This window comes from Diadema setosum, chromosome 4 (assembly GCF_964275005.1).
Source record: "Diadema setosum chromosome 4, eeDiaSeto1, whole genome shotgun sequence".
Taxonomy (NCBI): Eukaryota; Metazoa; Echinodermata; class Echinoidea; order Diadematoida; family Diadematidae; genus Diadema; species Diadema setosum.
In genome coordinates, this window is record NC_092688.1 from 11,819,304 (window position 1) to 11,836,934 (window position 17,631).

A 17,631-nucleotide genomic window follows, 5' to 3' on the forward strand; every position below is an offset into this window, starting at 1 on the left:
CGCAATGACATCACAGACCACGTGTCTCTCACTGTTTTAAGTCACTAGGCTTTTTGTTCTAAATACACTACACAATTATGATATGCATCATTAGTGTAGACAGCTTGTGTGGAACAAATATGGAACCATCAGACATTCAGTGCTGTAATCAGATCAATGAAAACACTGCTCCACTTGACATCCAAGACCTTTTGCAATTACGCTTCACTTATTAAGTTTGCACAAAAAAAAAAAAAAAAATGCTGTACTGTACTTTCAATTGCTGAAGGTTGAGTAATTGGTAAACACATGACAGTAATAGGAATAGAGCAAAGTTTTTACTGATTTTTAATCTCCCCTCGAACTTCAGACAAGAAAAACAAACATTTCTCTCCACTACTGTCAAGCTCACATTAGGCAACTAGTGTGCAAAGTTTCAGCAACTATCTATACTGACATAGAGTTACGAGATGAGCACAGAAGAAAGATATTCATATTCCACACTTGGCAAGCCTCACTGGGGAAAAAAAAAAGTCATTAACAGAAACATTTACACAAAAAACAACTAAATCCCATCAAAAACAATAAAATGATTAAGACATAAGATAATATATAATCCCCATACACTTATCTGTGTTCTCGACAACATGGAATATCCAAGCATAAATTTTTGAAAGGGGTAACCAAAGTCTTGAACTAGAGAAAATCCTGCATCTAACAATCATCATGTTTTAAGAAGTTTCCATGAACATCCGCTTATTTTCACTCAGATTAATGACAGAACTAAATTATCATATGCTATCCAATAATTCTCTTGTAATTGGCAACCAAAACTAATGAACACTCACAGGTAAGCAAATGCAGATGTAGTAGCTGCTAACTTTTTACTGCTTTAATAAAGATGTTTAAACATGACAATGTCAATTCAGCTATCTCAATCAAAAAACACATAATGTCCAAAACCAAAATAGTAACCACTGTGAGAATGCCCTTTGCAGTAAAAGTAAACGTGAAGAAAAAAAGAAAAGGAGAGAAAATGCCCATAAAAGAAAAGACAAACCGTATACTCCACCCCACCCCTAGTCTCAGGGGCCATTCAAAGTCTAATTTCAACCGCCTTCTTCGTGGATGGGAGATGCACTACATCAGACAGAAAAATGATCTCCTCCGATGATATAACCTCGGGCAACATCCCAGTTGCAAGTATTCCCACGGGACAAATGTTCAGATTGTGCGCAACGGTGGTCCAAATTTCTCTCCTTGGCAATGAGATACTCTGAAGGCTGAAGGATGCGGATGATGCAGAGGATGTGGAGGAGGAAGACGATTTCTCTCAGCAAGCTGTGGACTTGTTGGTTTCTGTGGCCTTCTCCTCCCCCCTGGAATGGCTCTCAGTACTGGCTCCTGCATGAAATAAGAGATGAGGATACTTGCTCAGGTGCATGACTCACAATGATCTAATTCTTTCCTCCAAAAGTGACTAGAGCAGCCGTCTATAGCTCTGCCAAGACTACTCCGTATACCAAATGTTTTTGTCCCTTTCCCGGAACTTAACAAGTTTCCATGTCACATATCATATCATATAATAATAATAATCATCATCATCACCATCATTATCGTCATTATCATCATCGTCATCATCATCGCCTTCATCATCATCATCATCATCACCACCACCACCACCACCATCAACGCATCATTGGCTAAGCAACCATGATCATCACATTCTCCTAACTCTTGACATCAAAATCATCTTTTGAGGTCAAACATAATCCTCGTAGTAACCCAAGGCCAACAGTCCCTACTGACCTGTCTGTTCGCTGCTCTGGCCGTTGCTCCTGCCGCTGGGACTGGCCTTCTTCCGAGTGAATGTGATGGTGGGGGCTTCGTCCCTCTGGCAGGGCTCGGCGCTGCTGCTGACGGCTGCTATCCCGGCACTGGACTCGCAGGGATCTAAAACAGACAGAATATAGAAAATATGCATGAATAATGGAGAAACTATACTGCAAAAGAAGTGAGTACAACAAATCATGCCCAACTAAAAACAGCCAGTCATTAGGTGAGTTGATGGTTTTGAGGGATATAAGATAGCATCTTATTCAAAAGCTGGTGAATGTGGAAACACTGATGGTCTGTAGTGCATTAATAATGTATATTTGAATAGTTTTATCACAAAGTGGGCTAAGTGCCATTTTTAAACATTTCAAAGTAAGTCCATCATCAGATAGAGCAAAATAAAACCTTTCCAGTGATACCCAACTTGCGACATAACAAGGAATATTCTTGAAGTTATAACAAAAAAATATCCAGTATTTTCTTATCATTTTATTTGTTTTTTTTAGCAGCTTTAATCTCAACTACATGTATTTCAACTTAACAATAACGGAGTTATATCCCTTTCCATTAAAACTCTTCATTTTGTGTTGTTGATTTACAGGTCAATTTCATCATCGACATGGCTTGACAAGGGCACACATCATGCCTCCTTTGCAGGAATTAAGACAATGTTGTTACAGACTGTAAACACTCAAAATGTTGACAAGTTATGTGATTGGGAGGCAGGCACTGCGTGAACTGCACTTGCAGTTAAAACTCACTTTCTGGCTGAGTTGAAGTACTTGAATTCCGTTCACTTCTGGTTTCCAGTTGACTGTTTAAAGCACTGCAAAGGATGAAAAGAAAGAAAGAAACCACTGATTGATTAGACCTTTTCTCACAACAAATTTCAATAAAAGGAATGACAGAAAAAAAGAGCATAAAATTTACATTCATTTGTTTTGAAATGGGTTAAGGGAATTGGGCTGAAATAATGAAAGATGGTTTCAGCCCAGCTGAGCGTGAGGGGGAGAATTAAGGTAAGTGGGAAAACAACTAAAATAGGGCAGTGCATTTGTACCTTTTCAATTAATTTGAAACATTTTATGTAAAGCATTCTGCATCATTCCATGGTTCACCTTCTCGACAAAATTTTTTCATCTTTAAATAAAAAGCAACAACAATAACTTTGGAAACATTTAGTTTATCTTTTACACATGACATCTCAATTTCAACACAGCAAAATGAAACCACTAAATTCATATCTAAATGAATCATCTCCACCAGAAATTTTCATGTAATGTAACCAAAACTTATGTGTTAATTAAGAAAAAAAAAAAAGAGAGAAAATGATAAAAGATATTCATACCTAATCCTGGCCATGAGTCTAGCAGTACTGAGGTCATCCAGGGCAGACTGGAGGTCACTGGTCCTTGTAGAGGGGTCAACCAGAGGCCCCTCCTCCAGGCCAAAGGTTGCGGATGAGCCGGGGTCGTCACTGGTCGCCTCCCCAGGAGTTGTTGCTTCTGTGAGGATGAGATACAATTGTTGTTCTTTAGTGTATGTGCTGCTTCCGACAAAGAACAAGAAATTACATTTCCTGAATGTTGTTGTTGTCGATATTGTCTGTAAGCACCAGGCACAATGAAATCCCAATTTCCCTGAATTTTGTTGTTGTTCTAACCATCAGGCACAATGAGGTTGCCATATTGTCAGTGACTCTCAAATGAACTCAGTTCTACTGTAAGGGAATTTACACCATTACAGAAAATGTACACACATTTGGTCATATAATGTCAACAATTTTGACAATTGCAAATGAGCATGTTCACATGCATGTACAGGTTTTTATTTTGTCATTCCTCACTGATCTTGTTTTGATTCTACATTTTCTTTTCTGAATCTTTACAAATATCAAAGAAGTAACATCCCACTGTTTTGTGTGTCTTCTAATTCTGAACTTAATTGCACAGCATACAAGTATGTCAGCCCCATTTCCCCCTCTTCATTTTCAATGACAAAATTCATAATAAACTGCCAAATCCCAAATAAAATTTCATTTTGAATCTCAATTGGCGGGGGGATGAGCAAACCACTTTATGAGTGCTCACCGTTATCAACACTTCTCTCTGCCCGGTCGCCTTTCTTCTCCGCCCCATTGCTCACCACTCCCTCCGTGGAGAGCTGCAGGGAGATGCTTGGCACAGGTTTGGTCTTTGGCTTCCAGAAGTACTGGATACCTGGTGGGAAAAGAAAAAATGGCATTGAGGAAGAGGTCAAAGTTCAGGTTATTCAAGATTGCATGGCATGGCAGGGCAATGCTTATGCTACAGTTCAGCCAGCGGTCAAGTTCCCCCTAGATCGCGATCACGGGCAATCAGTGATCGCGTATGCGATCATTGATTGTATGCAATTCGGCATACAATCAATTGATTGCGACATATCGCGTATGCGATCACTGATCGCCCGTGATCGCCATCTAGGGGGAACTTGATCGCTGGCTGAACTGTATGTATACATTATGTTCTCGGTGGTCACTGCACTCATGTTTCAAGCCACCGGGGACAAAACAAGATGGACATGAGACAATGCAGCCGATGGGATGTCCAAATATGACACGCCATGATTGTCGTGGATGCAAGATAAGATTTTTAAATCGTTGAAAAACTTTCCATGGCAGTCAAGGGTGGGGATGACAATCCTGTAAGGCTGTAGTAAAATGGGATGAACAACACATCATCATATCTACAATAACGAAGAGAAAAGGCCAAGTTGTGAAGACAGACCAAAACTTGAATTCGGAGGAAAAAATGGCCAAAATCCCACAGCGCACTATCTTTTGGGTAAACAGGGCTGCCATGGCTGCCAGGAACATAATGTAAACCTAGCACTAATCCTGGCATATAGTGTGTTCGATTGGGCTCTGGTGAAGTTGCATTTCACCATGTACTGACATCTTCTTCGGGGAGAAGCATTGGGTTACTCCTTTCTTGGATCAGTATTGCTACTTCACCACTTTTTTATGCATGCATTTAGTTTCCTCTGGTGTAGAGATAATCTGCTGCAATGTCACGTTTGCTTTAGAAGAACTGCTCAATGAGTTACGTGACACCAAATGCATGGGACTGAGGGGAAGGCCTGCTACACGACCTAACAGTGTGCTGAAAACCTACCTAGGGCAGTATCCGACTTGCAGCCGCCTACGGCCCCAGTTCCTTCCTCCGCCCCTTCCCCCTGCTCGCCCACAAATGATGAGGTGTCCAGCGAGGTCAGCCCCATGTCCAGCATGCGGGTCTGGATGCGCCGCAGGATGGAGTCGGCCGATAGAGGGCGCCCTCGCTTTTCGCGGTCCCGTTTGTCCTTGTCCTTTCGTGGATATCCTACGATGGGAGAGAAATAAAGAATAATCTACTAACAATGCAATGCGGTAAACTATTTACAGTATAGTATGTTTCAATAAGGCCAAACTGACAGCATGCTGTAATTGTCACAACCTTCATACCTGTACCTTCAAATCAGAACAAAAGACCTACTTTTTCCAGCAACTTTGTGAAAGACATGTGACATATCATGGGAGCCAGGTGCCTTTGCATGTTCTTTACAGACAAATGGCGCTATATTAATGCTGTTCATCATCATCATCCTGTAAAAATTCATCTAGTGGAAGTCTCTTCTTGAGAAATTATTCACATTTAAAATGTGACTTCAAGAATTGACCTTCACCTGTCTCCCCCCCCCCCCAAAAAAAAAAAAAAATAACCCTTTAACTCCATTAACCAGAAGATAGCTTCATATGGCATCAAGATTATTATCAATTGTGAATGTACAACTGATTTTGGCGAGCTATACTTGATGCTTCAAGGTCACTTACTATCAAAAATTCTGGTATTCCATTGTCATGTTACTGAGTATCATATAACCCTGTGGGAATTTTTATGACACAAGAAACCATGACAAGAGCATGAAAACAGCAATGAAATAAATCATGAATCCAGGCTGAACCAAAATAATGACTCTGGCGCTATACTGAGGCAGAGAAGAAAAATTGTGTAATTTGTAGATGCATGGTTGATTCAACGAATGCCAAAGTCTAAATAAGGCAATGGGGCAGTGAACTTCAGAGGGTTTATGACTACCACACTGCACATAACAAGACACAGATAGACACAAAGGAGAGAATTAAAACAGAGATTGAAGGTTTGAAAAATGACAGCCTAATGGGATTAACATGAGACATCATGGGACTGGTAAAGACATTAAACAAAAGTACAGGGTTGCCAACCTCGGCAGATGAAAAAAACATACAAATATACAAACAACAACATACAAACAACAACAAAAATAAACAAACATACATCATACAAATTGAAAAAAATATATATGTATGTCTTTATACACATATCAACATCTATATTTAAATGGAAAGGAATAATAGTGTTTATTGAAAAATGTGGAACTTGCATTTAATAAGGATGCTAAATTAAAACTTAAAGAAAAGAAAAACAGAATAAATATCACAAATTATGCACTAGCTGGCAGATCTGGCTGTACAACTTATCAAGATATGGACTCTGTTGATTATTTGGCCAAGTTAAACATGACAATCAAATCAAATTCCCAAATGCTTTATTAATAGGTAATGACTGTGGATTTACATTTGACTAAATATAAATATGTTTGACTTTATACAACATGATTTTCACAACGGGACCTTGTACACATGAGCCACACAAGTACCACATGATATTGGATGAGATCTTGTAGGACAGTATATAGGATGGATTCTTTCAGTATCACTACATCTCTACACACTCTCTTCACCTCGTGAGCGGTACGGCGGTTTCGGCAGGAACCCCAGGACGCTCTCCCCCGCCCGCGTCATCTCGAGGAGCTGCATCAGCATGATGTCCTCCTCCCGGAGTCCCCGCATCACCGAGGCCCCGTCGTCATGGCAATGGGCTTGCTGCTGGCGATGCTGGTGGTGGTGATGGTGGTGATGGTGACGATGATGGTGGTGCTGGTTATGGTGATGATGCGAATTACCTGCCGCCGCTCCGCCTCCCTCTCCTCCCGAGGCACTCGTCCGGCCGCTGGAGGCACCATTCGCCGATGGCGACGGCGATGTGCATGACGATGAGTTCGAGTTAGTCGTTTTGGAAGATGAGAGTGATGGTGATGATGCTGATGACAGTGGGTGTGAGGAGGATGATAGCGGCGTGGAGGAGAGGCCGTGGGCCTCCTTACCAGAGCTATGTTGAGGTTGGCTCTGTGAAGAGGAGGCGGCGTGGCCGGACACCATCGTGGCGCTGGACGCATTGTCCGAGGAGACAATGTTCAGGGAGGAGTCGAGGGAGCCGTCAATGGTTATCTCTCCTTCCTCCAAATCCCAGATGTGAGAATGTTCAACATCATTTTCACCAGACCTAGAGAGACACCCAATCAACAGATGACTAGCATCAAACAAAATGTACTTAAATGCACACTTACAGTATTCAGGTAATGCAAGCATATTTTCCTTCATACACACTGACACATTTTTGCTTTCAGGGATGAGGAATATTCAAACATGACCATCATTTTGTCTATTATTAGAGATCTACATGTACAAGCTTAGAACAAGGCCACGGGGTAGGATTTCGAATTTGATGAAAGCACGTGAAGGAGAGGTTCTTCAGTCGCATGCAGCTCTGAAACTAAAACAATATTGCATACTGTACATGTGTAAGATTCAGGGGCTACTTCATACTGAAAAATGTGAAGCCCATTGCTTAGATGTGATTCTGCTGTACAAGAGCTTGGGAAGGCAGAAAAACAGAGATTACTAGTGGGATAGCAAAGACAAAGAAACCATAACTCTCCACTAAGATCTATAAATCACATACACAGAGTTCTAAAAAATAAAGAGAAAGGGGAAAGAGAGAGTGAGAGAGAGGGAAGGACAGTGAGAGAGAAAAAACAGTAAGAAAGAAAAGACCTTGAAAGAGAAGAGTCGGCCAGGTAAAGGAAGAGGGAAATGGCTTAGCACCCCACATACACACAAATTGCGTCTATTTAAATGACACCTCCAGCAAACTAAACCAATTTTGGGCCGGATGAAATGTGACAGGACCCAAATCACTCACATGGTCTCCTCGTCGATATCATTCTCCTCTGGAATGGGCCCCTCCTCCAGCATGTCTTGGCTCTCTCTGTCTCCGCCCCTCGCTACCGTGGTAACCGCATCATCGTCGTCATCGTCATCATCCTCTTCTTCCTCCTCTTCCTCGTCATCGTCCGAGAAGGGTGGGGATGATACGGTCCCACTGGAATTGTCACTTTCCTAATTTCAGTGTGTCCAAAAAGAAACCATTGTCAGTGTTTGTTCAACCCTATCAAAACTGAAATCTTTGATCCTGCCACAATTGATGAAAGTTTATATATAAAATACCTATTGTTTCTACATCTAATCATACGATAAAATCAACATAATTGTTGGACAACAGTAGAGAGTAAAATTCATTTAAATTTGCCACTGACTTGGAATCAGAGATGGCCACTAGTGCTAACAAAGCAGTGCGCTTGAAAAGAAAAAAATAATAATTTGCAACATGCAGGCAATTCTTGCTTCTCCTACGCTAGGGGGCATGAATTAGAGTCATTACTCCTCGAGAGAAGTCAAAATAGCATAAAATGTACTCGGTGATGTGTAAATGTAAATGAACTGGGTTGAATGTGAATCTCTGATTAATACAGTTCAAATAATATGAAGTGTCGTCAAAACTGTCATCAATCCTCTTTGAGGATGCAGATTCTGCAGAATATGAACCACTGGTTTACATTTGTGCGAGAAATAGACGTCTGCTGCATACTGTACCTGAGTGTCGTGTTGCTCTCTGCTGGACTCCTCTCCATTGTCCTGGTCCTTGGACTCTGGACACTGCTTGGTCCGGCTCACCTCGCGGTCAGTGTCTGGACAGAAAGTCACATACAGAAAATAAGAGAATGATGTTTTTAAAAACAAATGCGTTATGCTTAAACCTTGCAGTTACACCACTATATGATCATATAACATTAATACCAGTAAGGTACATCTTTGAACCTTGCATGTAACATAACATCAACAATGTAAAGGAGTATAAATCATAATCATTTTCTTCCCGATCGTCATTCTCACCTGGTGATGATCTCTCTGCACTGCTCTGTGTTCTGGACAGTTCAATTGTGAGTCTCTGTACAGAGATAGAATGTGGCAAACAGTACACAGAACATGGTCATTCAAATCATTTCATATTTTGCAGGTAACAAGCAAAAATTGTTAGCCACAATCTCCCCAAAGTCTCCTTCTCTTTATACCTATTCCCTTTATAGTTGTTGTTGTTTTTTCTCCTGGTAGTGTTAAAATCTAAAGGCATAGTGAAGAATGAAACAGATCCAGAGAATGCTGTTTTGAGTCATCGACAAAAAAAGAAGAAGAAAGATTGAAGTAAGATATCCTTCTATGGTGTTTTTTTTAACACTATTCTTTACTAAACCTATGCAGTATTCTTTGGCCATTTTATTACCACAAAACAGTGATTGCGACAACATGAATTGTGATTGTAATTATCATATAACTGTTTAAAAAGTTTAGACAGTGCACAATGAATGTGTCACCACCCATGTATAAACATGTAGCTCCCATCGGCTCTTTGTCAAATTCAGAGTCTTGAACCATTTGCCTTGCCCCAAAGACTGGCTTGTCATTATATTCAAGCTCTGGCTTGGACCTTGGCAATTCCAAGATGTTGTATAAAACAATTAGTGAATGGTCCAATTTGTGCAATGGAACAAGATTTCACATTCAGTGGCAGCTGTCGAAGGGCTGATCTTGAACCACAATAATCAATTGCCATCAATTGTTTGTTTACTCTGGAATGGGAATCTTTCAAATATGGATGACTATCTAATGGTTCCCCCTCTCTTGAGATTGACCTTTGACCTACCTCCTTGAGTTCGTTAATCTGCTGCACTGACTGCCTCTGGGAGCTCTCCAGCTGGTTGATGTACCACTGCTGGTCCCGACACTTCTGGTAGAAGGTTGGTGGTCTCACCTGTACAGTCATGATCAATGGGTTAAAGATTTTTCCTCCACAAAAAGAAGGCATGTACATTCACACAGTCTCCACAAGCAACCTCCAAAAACTCCAAACAAGATGTGATTTTTTTTTTTCACTCAAAGCATGCAGTAGAAAGGAATCTGGGTGGTCAAATCTGTAACCACATAAACTTGGTCAATGACCCAAAATACACTGAATCCTCATAATCCTTGTAAAAAATCAAAGAACACTTGTACAAACTGGGTAACAAAGACCCGCCACTATGCTGAACACTGTAAACCATGGCAAATTGCAAATACTATGCAAAGACATATGTATATATGTATCATGTATCTGTACATATATGCAGTATGTTCACATTCATGGAATCCTGTTGTCCTTGGCAAAAACATAGTGCACCACTGAACAAACATATTTATAAGCATTTGTATGAACGGTATAGCTAATTCACATGTCAGAAAATAAGACCCTGTCAACTGTCGAGCTAGATACTTTGCGTCAAATCACGAATGATATGTGCACAGTGACATACATAGTGAAATGTGGTCCATTCACACCAAAAACTTAAACCCGACTCTACCTGTTGAAATTCCTGAAATACGGCAAATCATACATCAATAGAAAGCTAAGAGCATGAACAATATCAATATGTCAGTTTAGATATACCCGAAGGCTTAATCAGACGGAACCAAAAAGCTGTATTCTTTCTGCTTTCCTGACCGAGAAACAGCTACGATTTCGGCTCCCTTCTGGATGACGTCAGTCGACGTACGACTGACAGCTTAGTGGCAAACTGCAAAAAATGATAGCACATCCGAAGCTCCGCTCTAAACCATCTTTGCCGCGAAATACGGTATCTTGCACGGTGTGCGTGCATGTTGGTGTATGCGCAGAAATCAATCCAAAGATCGGGCGGCCTTACGAGGGCATTTTATCCTCACTGAATCAGCTCTAGTGGAATGTCCAAGCCTAATTTATCCCTAATCTACGCTTACCTCACCGATTTTTTATGAATTAATCTGAAAAAATATCCTGTTTTCTTTTCTTGCACAGATCTCACATCTGCCTTCCAAAACACAGCACTGTTCAAAACCCTTCAAATCGACTGCTGTGGTGTGGCCGCCGTGCATGGGCCTACACATAACCTATGCCGTATACAGCGCACGCAGTGACCGCTTGCACTGTGTGTGCTTAGCTTGTGTTGTAAGCATGGGCCAGGAAGCAATAACCGCAAACAGATTACTGGTGGTTACCACAGCGCCCTGCTGTGTAAATGTTAGACTAAAAAATATAAAATTTGTATTCAGTATAACTTCTTGTCTTGATTTATGACACAATTGCCCTGATAAAAAGTCAACAGGTAGTGGGTTTAAACCTCCAAATCTCTACCTGAAATTGTAGAATAAGTGTGTCCTCCTTGAGGTACCCTTCCCCGGCCAGGAGGTCCAGACGAAAGAAGCGGTTGTAGCCCCAGCACTCCCCGACCTCAAAGTCCGAGGCAAACTCCCTCACGATGTTGCGGCTGTTGTCGTGCGAAGCCTGGTGGATCATCTCTACTCTGTACTCGTACCTGAGCGAAACAACGAAGACAAATTTGGGCGAAGAGCTGAGATACTTAGGAAATGATAAACCTCATTTCAATATATAACCCTCCTATTTCAAACACAGTTGATGTCATACTTAAAATGTACCTCGCTTTGCCAGAAATACCTAGCAGAATATAAAAAAAACAACAACACTAAAATATATAATTCTGTAATGGATAGACCCTGAATGACACTCACTTGGATGTCTCTGGCAGGCCGGAAGATAACTCCAGAAAGACCGACAGGTAGTTTCCCCTCACGACTCCATTGCCATCCTAGTGTGTAGGACAAAACGTAACAAAAGAAGCAAAGCATGAGTGCACAATGTTCAGAAAAAAAAAATGAAATATGAAACATATGTTGTAACACAGCTATATCTGTGTAATAACCTAAAAGTTACAAATTATAATTAGTTATTTGAAAATTGAGAAAAACAAAGGAAGCATACTGTGATGATGTGTTAGATTTTCAACATGCTTTCCACTTGTCAGCCCTTGGAAGCATGTCTATAATGACCTGTCTTTTTCGGCAGCACGATTTATCAAGATTCATGATGCAAACCACTTCACAGAATTCATGAAATTTTATGTACTGTCATGGTTTTCTGCACTGTAAGATGCATCACAGTACGATAATTATGTTAATGTAAATACATGTTAATTCAACAAGAGCTAACAAACAATACAGTCTTCTTCAAGATGTTTAAGGTTTCAAGCTAACAAAGAAGAAAAAACTGCCTAAACATAGGAAAATTAGTGTTCAGAATGACATTTAGCTATAATGAGCACACTTTGATGGGTTGAATGATCTCACCACAATCAGGTAATTCTGGGCATAAGTATACAAAACATTACATTATTACGAGTAGACTGCTATCATAACTACAACGAACTTTGACCTCTGCCATTTAACTCACCGGGTAAACTTTGAGCCTCCAACTCAAACCAGCAACCATGAGGGGTGGACTATACACTGGGTCTGCTTTGTGTTGCAGAGCTCTGTACAAAGTAAACAAACAAACATACAAATTATGTAAAGATATATTTCCAAGAAGTGGATGCATAATTATTAAGGATGCAAACCAACGCAATTGTACAGCCAACAATCATCTTTCGGTTCAACAGGTGCTATCATTGAAATTTCAGGGACTATATTGATGCAAAAGAATGAATGACTTTACTGCAATAGATTACAGTGTACAAAAAGAAAATGGACGATCATACTGACGTGCAATTATTCTGGTAGTGCCACAGTTAATTTTTCCTCTCTTGAATATGTTATACTTAAATAGTGAAACTTTTGGGGTGACAGACTCTATGTGCTCTGCCAGGTATGACAAGGTTCGCTGCTTGCTGACATGTTAATGATGTTTCACAAAGATAAAGTAATAAGGATATGATCGACAAAATATTTACCACACTGGCATCATATACTGTACTGCACTAAACTGCATGAAAGTTTCTTCGTGATGAAATATTCCACACTCACAGAGGTGGAGAAACAATGTTCCTTTGACAAAAGCAAAATTATGACTTTACAACGACCGGCTGACAGTTATACTCACGTGAAGCCTGTAAGTACAAATCTACTGCTGTCATATGCAGGCACAAGTTCACTGGAGATAGACAGAGGAGGGAGAAAAAGAAGAGAGAAATTCAAAAGCAAGATGACAACTGACATGTATCATACAGGGTACTACATAAGCACTTGCCCAATTGCGAGGGGCAAGTGAAAATCAAATTCGGGCAAGTGTTTTTGAACAATGACAACAAATGCTTGCCCGAATTGGGCAAGAAAAAAGTTCTGAAGCCACTTTTTTTTTCACTTATTCCCCCTAATAAACCCACAAAATCAACCACGGAGAAGCCCAAAGATAATGGCTGTTTAGTGATGCAACACACTTTATATCTCATTTCATCAACTTACCAACACTTACGTGAAGAAGCCCCAATTTAATGCAATGGCAACACTTGATCGGACCAACACTTGATCGGACCAAGTCTTACACCACTGTGTTTAAGCGTGTGAATCAATGTGTGCTGTTTATTCTTTAAAATGATTGTGTTTTATTAAGCTCTTGACTTACACATGATTTTCTATATTATTTTGTTAAATTTTGGACTTTCTTTTCGGGCAAGTAAAATTAATATTTGGGCAAGTGTTTAGCACCAAATTTGAAAATCTGCTTGCCCGACCGGGCAAGTGGTAAAATAAGGTTATGTAGCACCCTGTCATATCCATCCAATCGTCCTTTTACCGAGTAGCAATCATCAAAACATTCTGAACCTGACATCACAAAATATATAACAATGTTCATCTTCCTTGAAACTGTTGAAAGGCCAAGCGAAAAGTATATCTGCTACATTTCCTATTGTATCTGCTTTTTGTTTTCTTTTTGTTTGTCTGCTTCTTCATCTAAATTGGGTTTTGGTCAAGTTGTAACTCATGGCACCTACATCCATTAGAACCACACCTACTGTTGCTGGGGGAGAAAGGGGCAGTTGGTGGGTGTATACACGATATACCTGTCAGTGATGATAGCACTGACTATTTGTCTCCTACAACATGCAGTCTGCTCACCAGACTTATGATTCTCATCATGCTAGTTTATCATCATGAGTGATGAAAGCTATCCAAAAGAGTGTGGATAAATGCCCAACAATACGTACTACAAGGAGCTTAATAAAAAGCTGTAAAGTAAATGTTTGCGTTATTGATAGTGCTACCAGTGTAGTCTGCATCCCTTGAAAAAACAAACAAACAAACAAACAAACAAACAAACAAACCCAGAACACCACACCCACATCCACAACAACGAAATTGTAGTAACAGTGGGAACAAAGTTAATCCAGATATAACGCCACTACTGGCATGAAAAATAAAATAGAACAAGACAAATATACCAAATATCAAAAAAAAAAAAAATCAACAAACCAACCAGATTTCACAAACAAACCATACCAAAGGCAGTAACCCCCTAAACATATAAAACTGACCTGGTGAAGTCAGCGGGAACGGGTGCAGTGACAAAGGAGGCCATGGGCTTGCGGTGGACCTGGGTGAAGGTCTGCAGGATGTCGGCGCTCTTGGCAATGAGCTCGCTCTTGGAGCAGGAGTTGACCTGGTGCTCCACCTCGTGCAGGAGGGACTCCAGGAGCTCCGTCTCCTGCATCAGGGAGTTCTTCTGGCCTGCAGGAACCACACCCAGTGGGAAGTATTAATGCCAAGCAATACAGAGGATAATGATGTTGATTATGGTGATGGTGGTGGTGATGATGATGATGATGATGATGATGATGATGATGTTGATGATGATGATAAGAGAGGGGTGATGGTGACAGGTTGATGATGGTGAGGATCATAATGGGAAGATGTTGATGATGATAACGATGATGAAGATGATTATCATGATAATGCTCATAATCATACTTTTAATAGAAGCAATATTCCATGGATTACAACAAGAAAGGAATGTAATCTTGCTTGCTGGCACATGCCACAATAAATATGGTGCATTTCTGTGGGGAGTATGAAATCAAAGGTACAACTACCAGTAGATGAAAAACAAAGTGTCTACCACACAAGTTTTCCATGAACATAGACTGAATCATAAGTCTTATAATCAATGGGAAAGCAATTTCAGGTGTATTAAGAGAGTAAGACAAGGACATGGCCAATCTATGAGGAAGAAAAGAACCTCCTCTTCCAATGAGAGCATACCCATGAGGGTGAGCAGTTTGCTCTTGAGTTGTGTTTCCAGTCTGGATATCATCAGCTCCACAGTGTTCCTGATCTCCCTCACCCTCTCGTCTTTGGCACTTCGTACGCTGTCGACGTTTCGGTCCTGAACATATGAGGAGACGAGCGTGATGTGGTATCAAGGAGACAGGGAAGAGAGCTATTTTTCACTCAAATTAGTGTCAAACTGAGACACACTCACACTGCTGATACTCAGAACAAATTAGAATAAACTGAATAATAATAATAATGATTAGGGAAGAGAACTACTTTTTACTCAAACTTCTGCCAAAAGGAGACATGCCCACACTCTGATAATAATCGTAATAAATTCAAAAAATAGCCCATGCTCTCACTGAGTGCAAGCAACCATCAAGATATTGATACATGGATAGACAAATTTCCCTTTACCGGCGAAAAATAAGCACTGATTATTCAGCGTTCTAGAAGTAGCTATGATTAAAACAAAATAGTTTCTGCTGATTTATGTTGATGACGAGCAATTTGCCAATCTGTAGCAATAAAAACAACTCACGCAAGGATTCATTAATCTGACACATTGCTAGTTGTAATATAGACATGAACCATATTTACATCAGAGTAGGGACAGCAGACAGAGTAAGAGTACGGAACACACACATTAAAAACAAAGTTGTATGTGCACGTCTTGCTGCATGGTGGAAATCAATTATGTGCAAAGACTCAATGCATAACTGGTGAGTGTTCCGATGCGGACATTTCTCCCGACTACAGGCTAAAAGCTGATGGCTGCAGAGATCTTTGGACTTTGACCAGTCCTTTGGTCGACCCAGAAACAGGGCACATATTCTAACATCCATTGACAATATGAGCATGCTCAACATTTATTTGCTGGTGACACAACATGACACATGTACTGTAACCGGGACTTTTGAAGAGTTCATGGTTTTAATCCTCGGCTAAAAGGACCAATCAGAGTGCCAATTCAGCACAAATGAAATTGCCAGAGTAAAAGTTACCAAGTAATCAACTATTGGGACTGAGTTGTTACAACTGCTGTATTGACTATTGTACCATCAAGTTATTATTAGAGTAAGACTATTCTACTACACGGGTCCACTCCCGTGTGTGTGGGGGGGGGGGGGGGGCGCTACATAATAATGAAGATTCATTCATTGAGGAAAAGCAGAATTTTCGGGGTAATTTCTTCAATTAACACAGCACAAATGTGATACATCTGATGCTTCCAGCGATCATGAATGAACTGGCACGCACAAGCTGAACTTCTCGCTTTGTTCCGTAAGGACACGCAGTGAAATGATAACTCACAATGTCTTTGTTGAGGCTGATGAGTTCTCGCAATCTCCTCCTCAATGCCAGCTGCTCTTCCTGAATCTGTGAGGCGTGCTGGGCGTATATCTCATCCAGAGGCTTGAAGGTGTGATTTGAGTGCTGTGTGAGGGGCAGGGAAGATCTTCTTATCAATGAAACACTCATGGGGTACGAGGTAAACAGGACTTACAACCCCACACCAACTCAAATATATGGGAATAGAAAGTATCACTGGAAATTGCACAGTGGGTGGTTAAAGGATCAGGGCCCCATTTCATAAAAGATGTTAGGATGGCAACTCTTGCTGGAATGGCAACTTCCAATAGCAACAGCCAATCAGGAAGCTGAATTTTTGTCGTTACTATGACAATTGTCATTCCAGCAAGAGTTGCTATCATATCAACTTTTTATGAAATGGGGCCCAGAATCACATAGAGTTGGTTGCAATGTAGAATGTTAAAGGAACTGGGCTTTTACTTTATCACTGATGCAAACATACACAACAGGAATGACAGTCATCCCTGCGTCATATCATATACAGAGGGAATAGGCAAAATTACTAGAGGATATACTCTGAGAAATATACTATACTTTGAAAGTAACAAAGAAATACATATCACAGCATAGAAGGCTAGTATCATTTCCACCACAGATCACAAATGAAAGACTGATTCCAAGTATGATAACACAGAAATATCTTTTTGGTATCTGCATGTAACATATAGCGAGTAGGAATGTGATGCAAACCACTTTTTCTTTTTTTCTTTTTTTTTTTCTTTTTTTTTTTGGGGGGGGGGGGTTTCTGTGACATAATTGGGTAGCTGTCAACTTCTTCTCGATCTCATGGGGAAAGTTCAAAGGCCAAGTGCAAGAGAGAGAGATTTACCATTCCGCCCCACAAGGCACACTGGTGACATATACATTTGTGGCAAGTCCAGCAGTACACACTCAGCTTCTCATTGTGGATCTCACACCTGTGTGGGAAACGAGACATAATTTTTCAGAAATGCAAAAATGCCCCAAAAAGAGACAAAGCAATAATAAATCCCACAAATGCAATTTACTCCAAAACAGCCCAAATATGTCAACAAATCTTATGGATACTCCTGCCACAATGCAAGTTGCAC

The 17,631-nt window shown here is 40.5% G+C and overlaps 1 protein-coding gene across 1 annotated transcript in view; it reads right to left on the reverse strand.

Moving 5' to 3' along the window:
• Positions 1-229: 229 nt before the first annotated feature.
• The window catches only part of LOC140226871 (E3 ubiquitin-protein ligase TRIM37-like), a 35,741-nt gene continuing 18,339 nt past the window's right edge, over positions 230-17,631 (reverse strand). The window contains exons 5-23 of the mRNA XM_072307300.1: positions 17,391-17,478; positions 16,502-16,624; positions 15,176-15,299; positions 14,452-14,644; positions 13,020-13,070; positions 12,372-12,453; positions 11,654-11,730; positions 11,259-11,439; positions 9,756-9,863; positions 8,948-9,002; positions 8,648-8,742; positions 7,917-8,113; positions 6,616-7,217; positions 4,968-5,174; positions 3,906-4,034; positions 3,164-3,320; positions 2,577-2,641; positions 1,789-1,932; positions 230-1,383 (exon numbers count right to left, since the gene is read on the reverse strand). Of these exons, the coding sequence (XP_072163401.1) occupies positions 1,313-1,383; positions 1,789-1,932; positions 2,577-2,641; positions 3,164-3,320; positions 3,906-4,034; positions 4,968-5,174; positions 6,616-7,217; positions 7,917-8,113; positions 8,648-8,742; positions 8,948-9,002; positions 9,756-9,863; positions 11,259-11,439; positions 11,654-11,730; positions 12,372-12,453; positions 13,020-13,070; positions 14,452-14,644; positions 15,176-15,299; positions 16,502-16,624; positions 17,391-17,478 (2,749 nt within the window). The 3' untranslated portion in view covers positions 230-1,312. The remainder of the gene's footprint in view (positions 1,384-1,788; positions 1,933-2,576; positions 2,642-3,163; positions 3,321-3,905; positions 4,035-4,967; positions 5,175-6,615; positions 7,218-7,916; positions 8,114-8,647; positions 8,743-8,947; positions 9,003-9,755; positions 9,864-11,258; positions 11,440-11,653; positions 11,731-12,371; positions 12,454-13,019; positions 13,071-14,451; positions 14,645-15,175; positions 15,300-16,501; positions 16,625-17,390; positions 17,479-17,631) is intronic.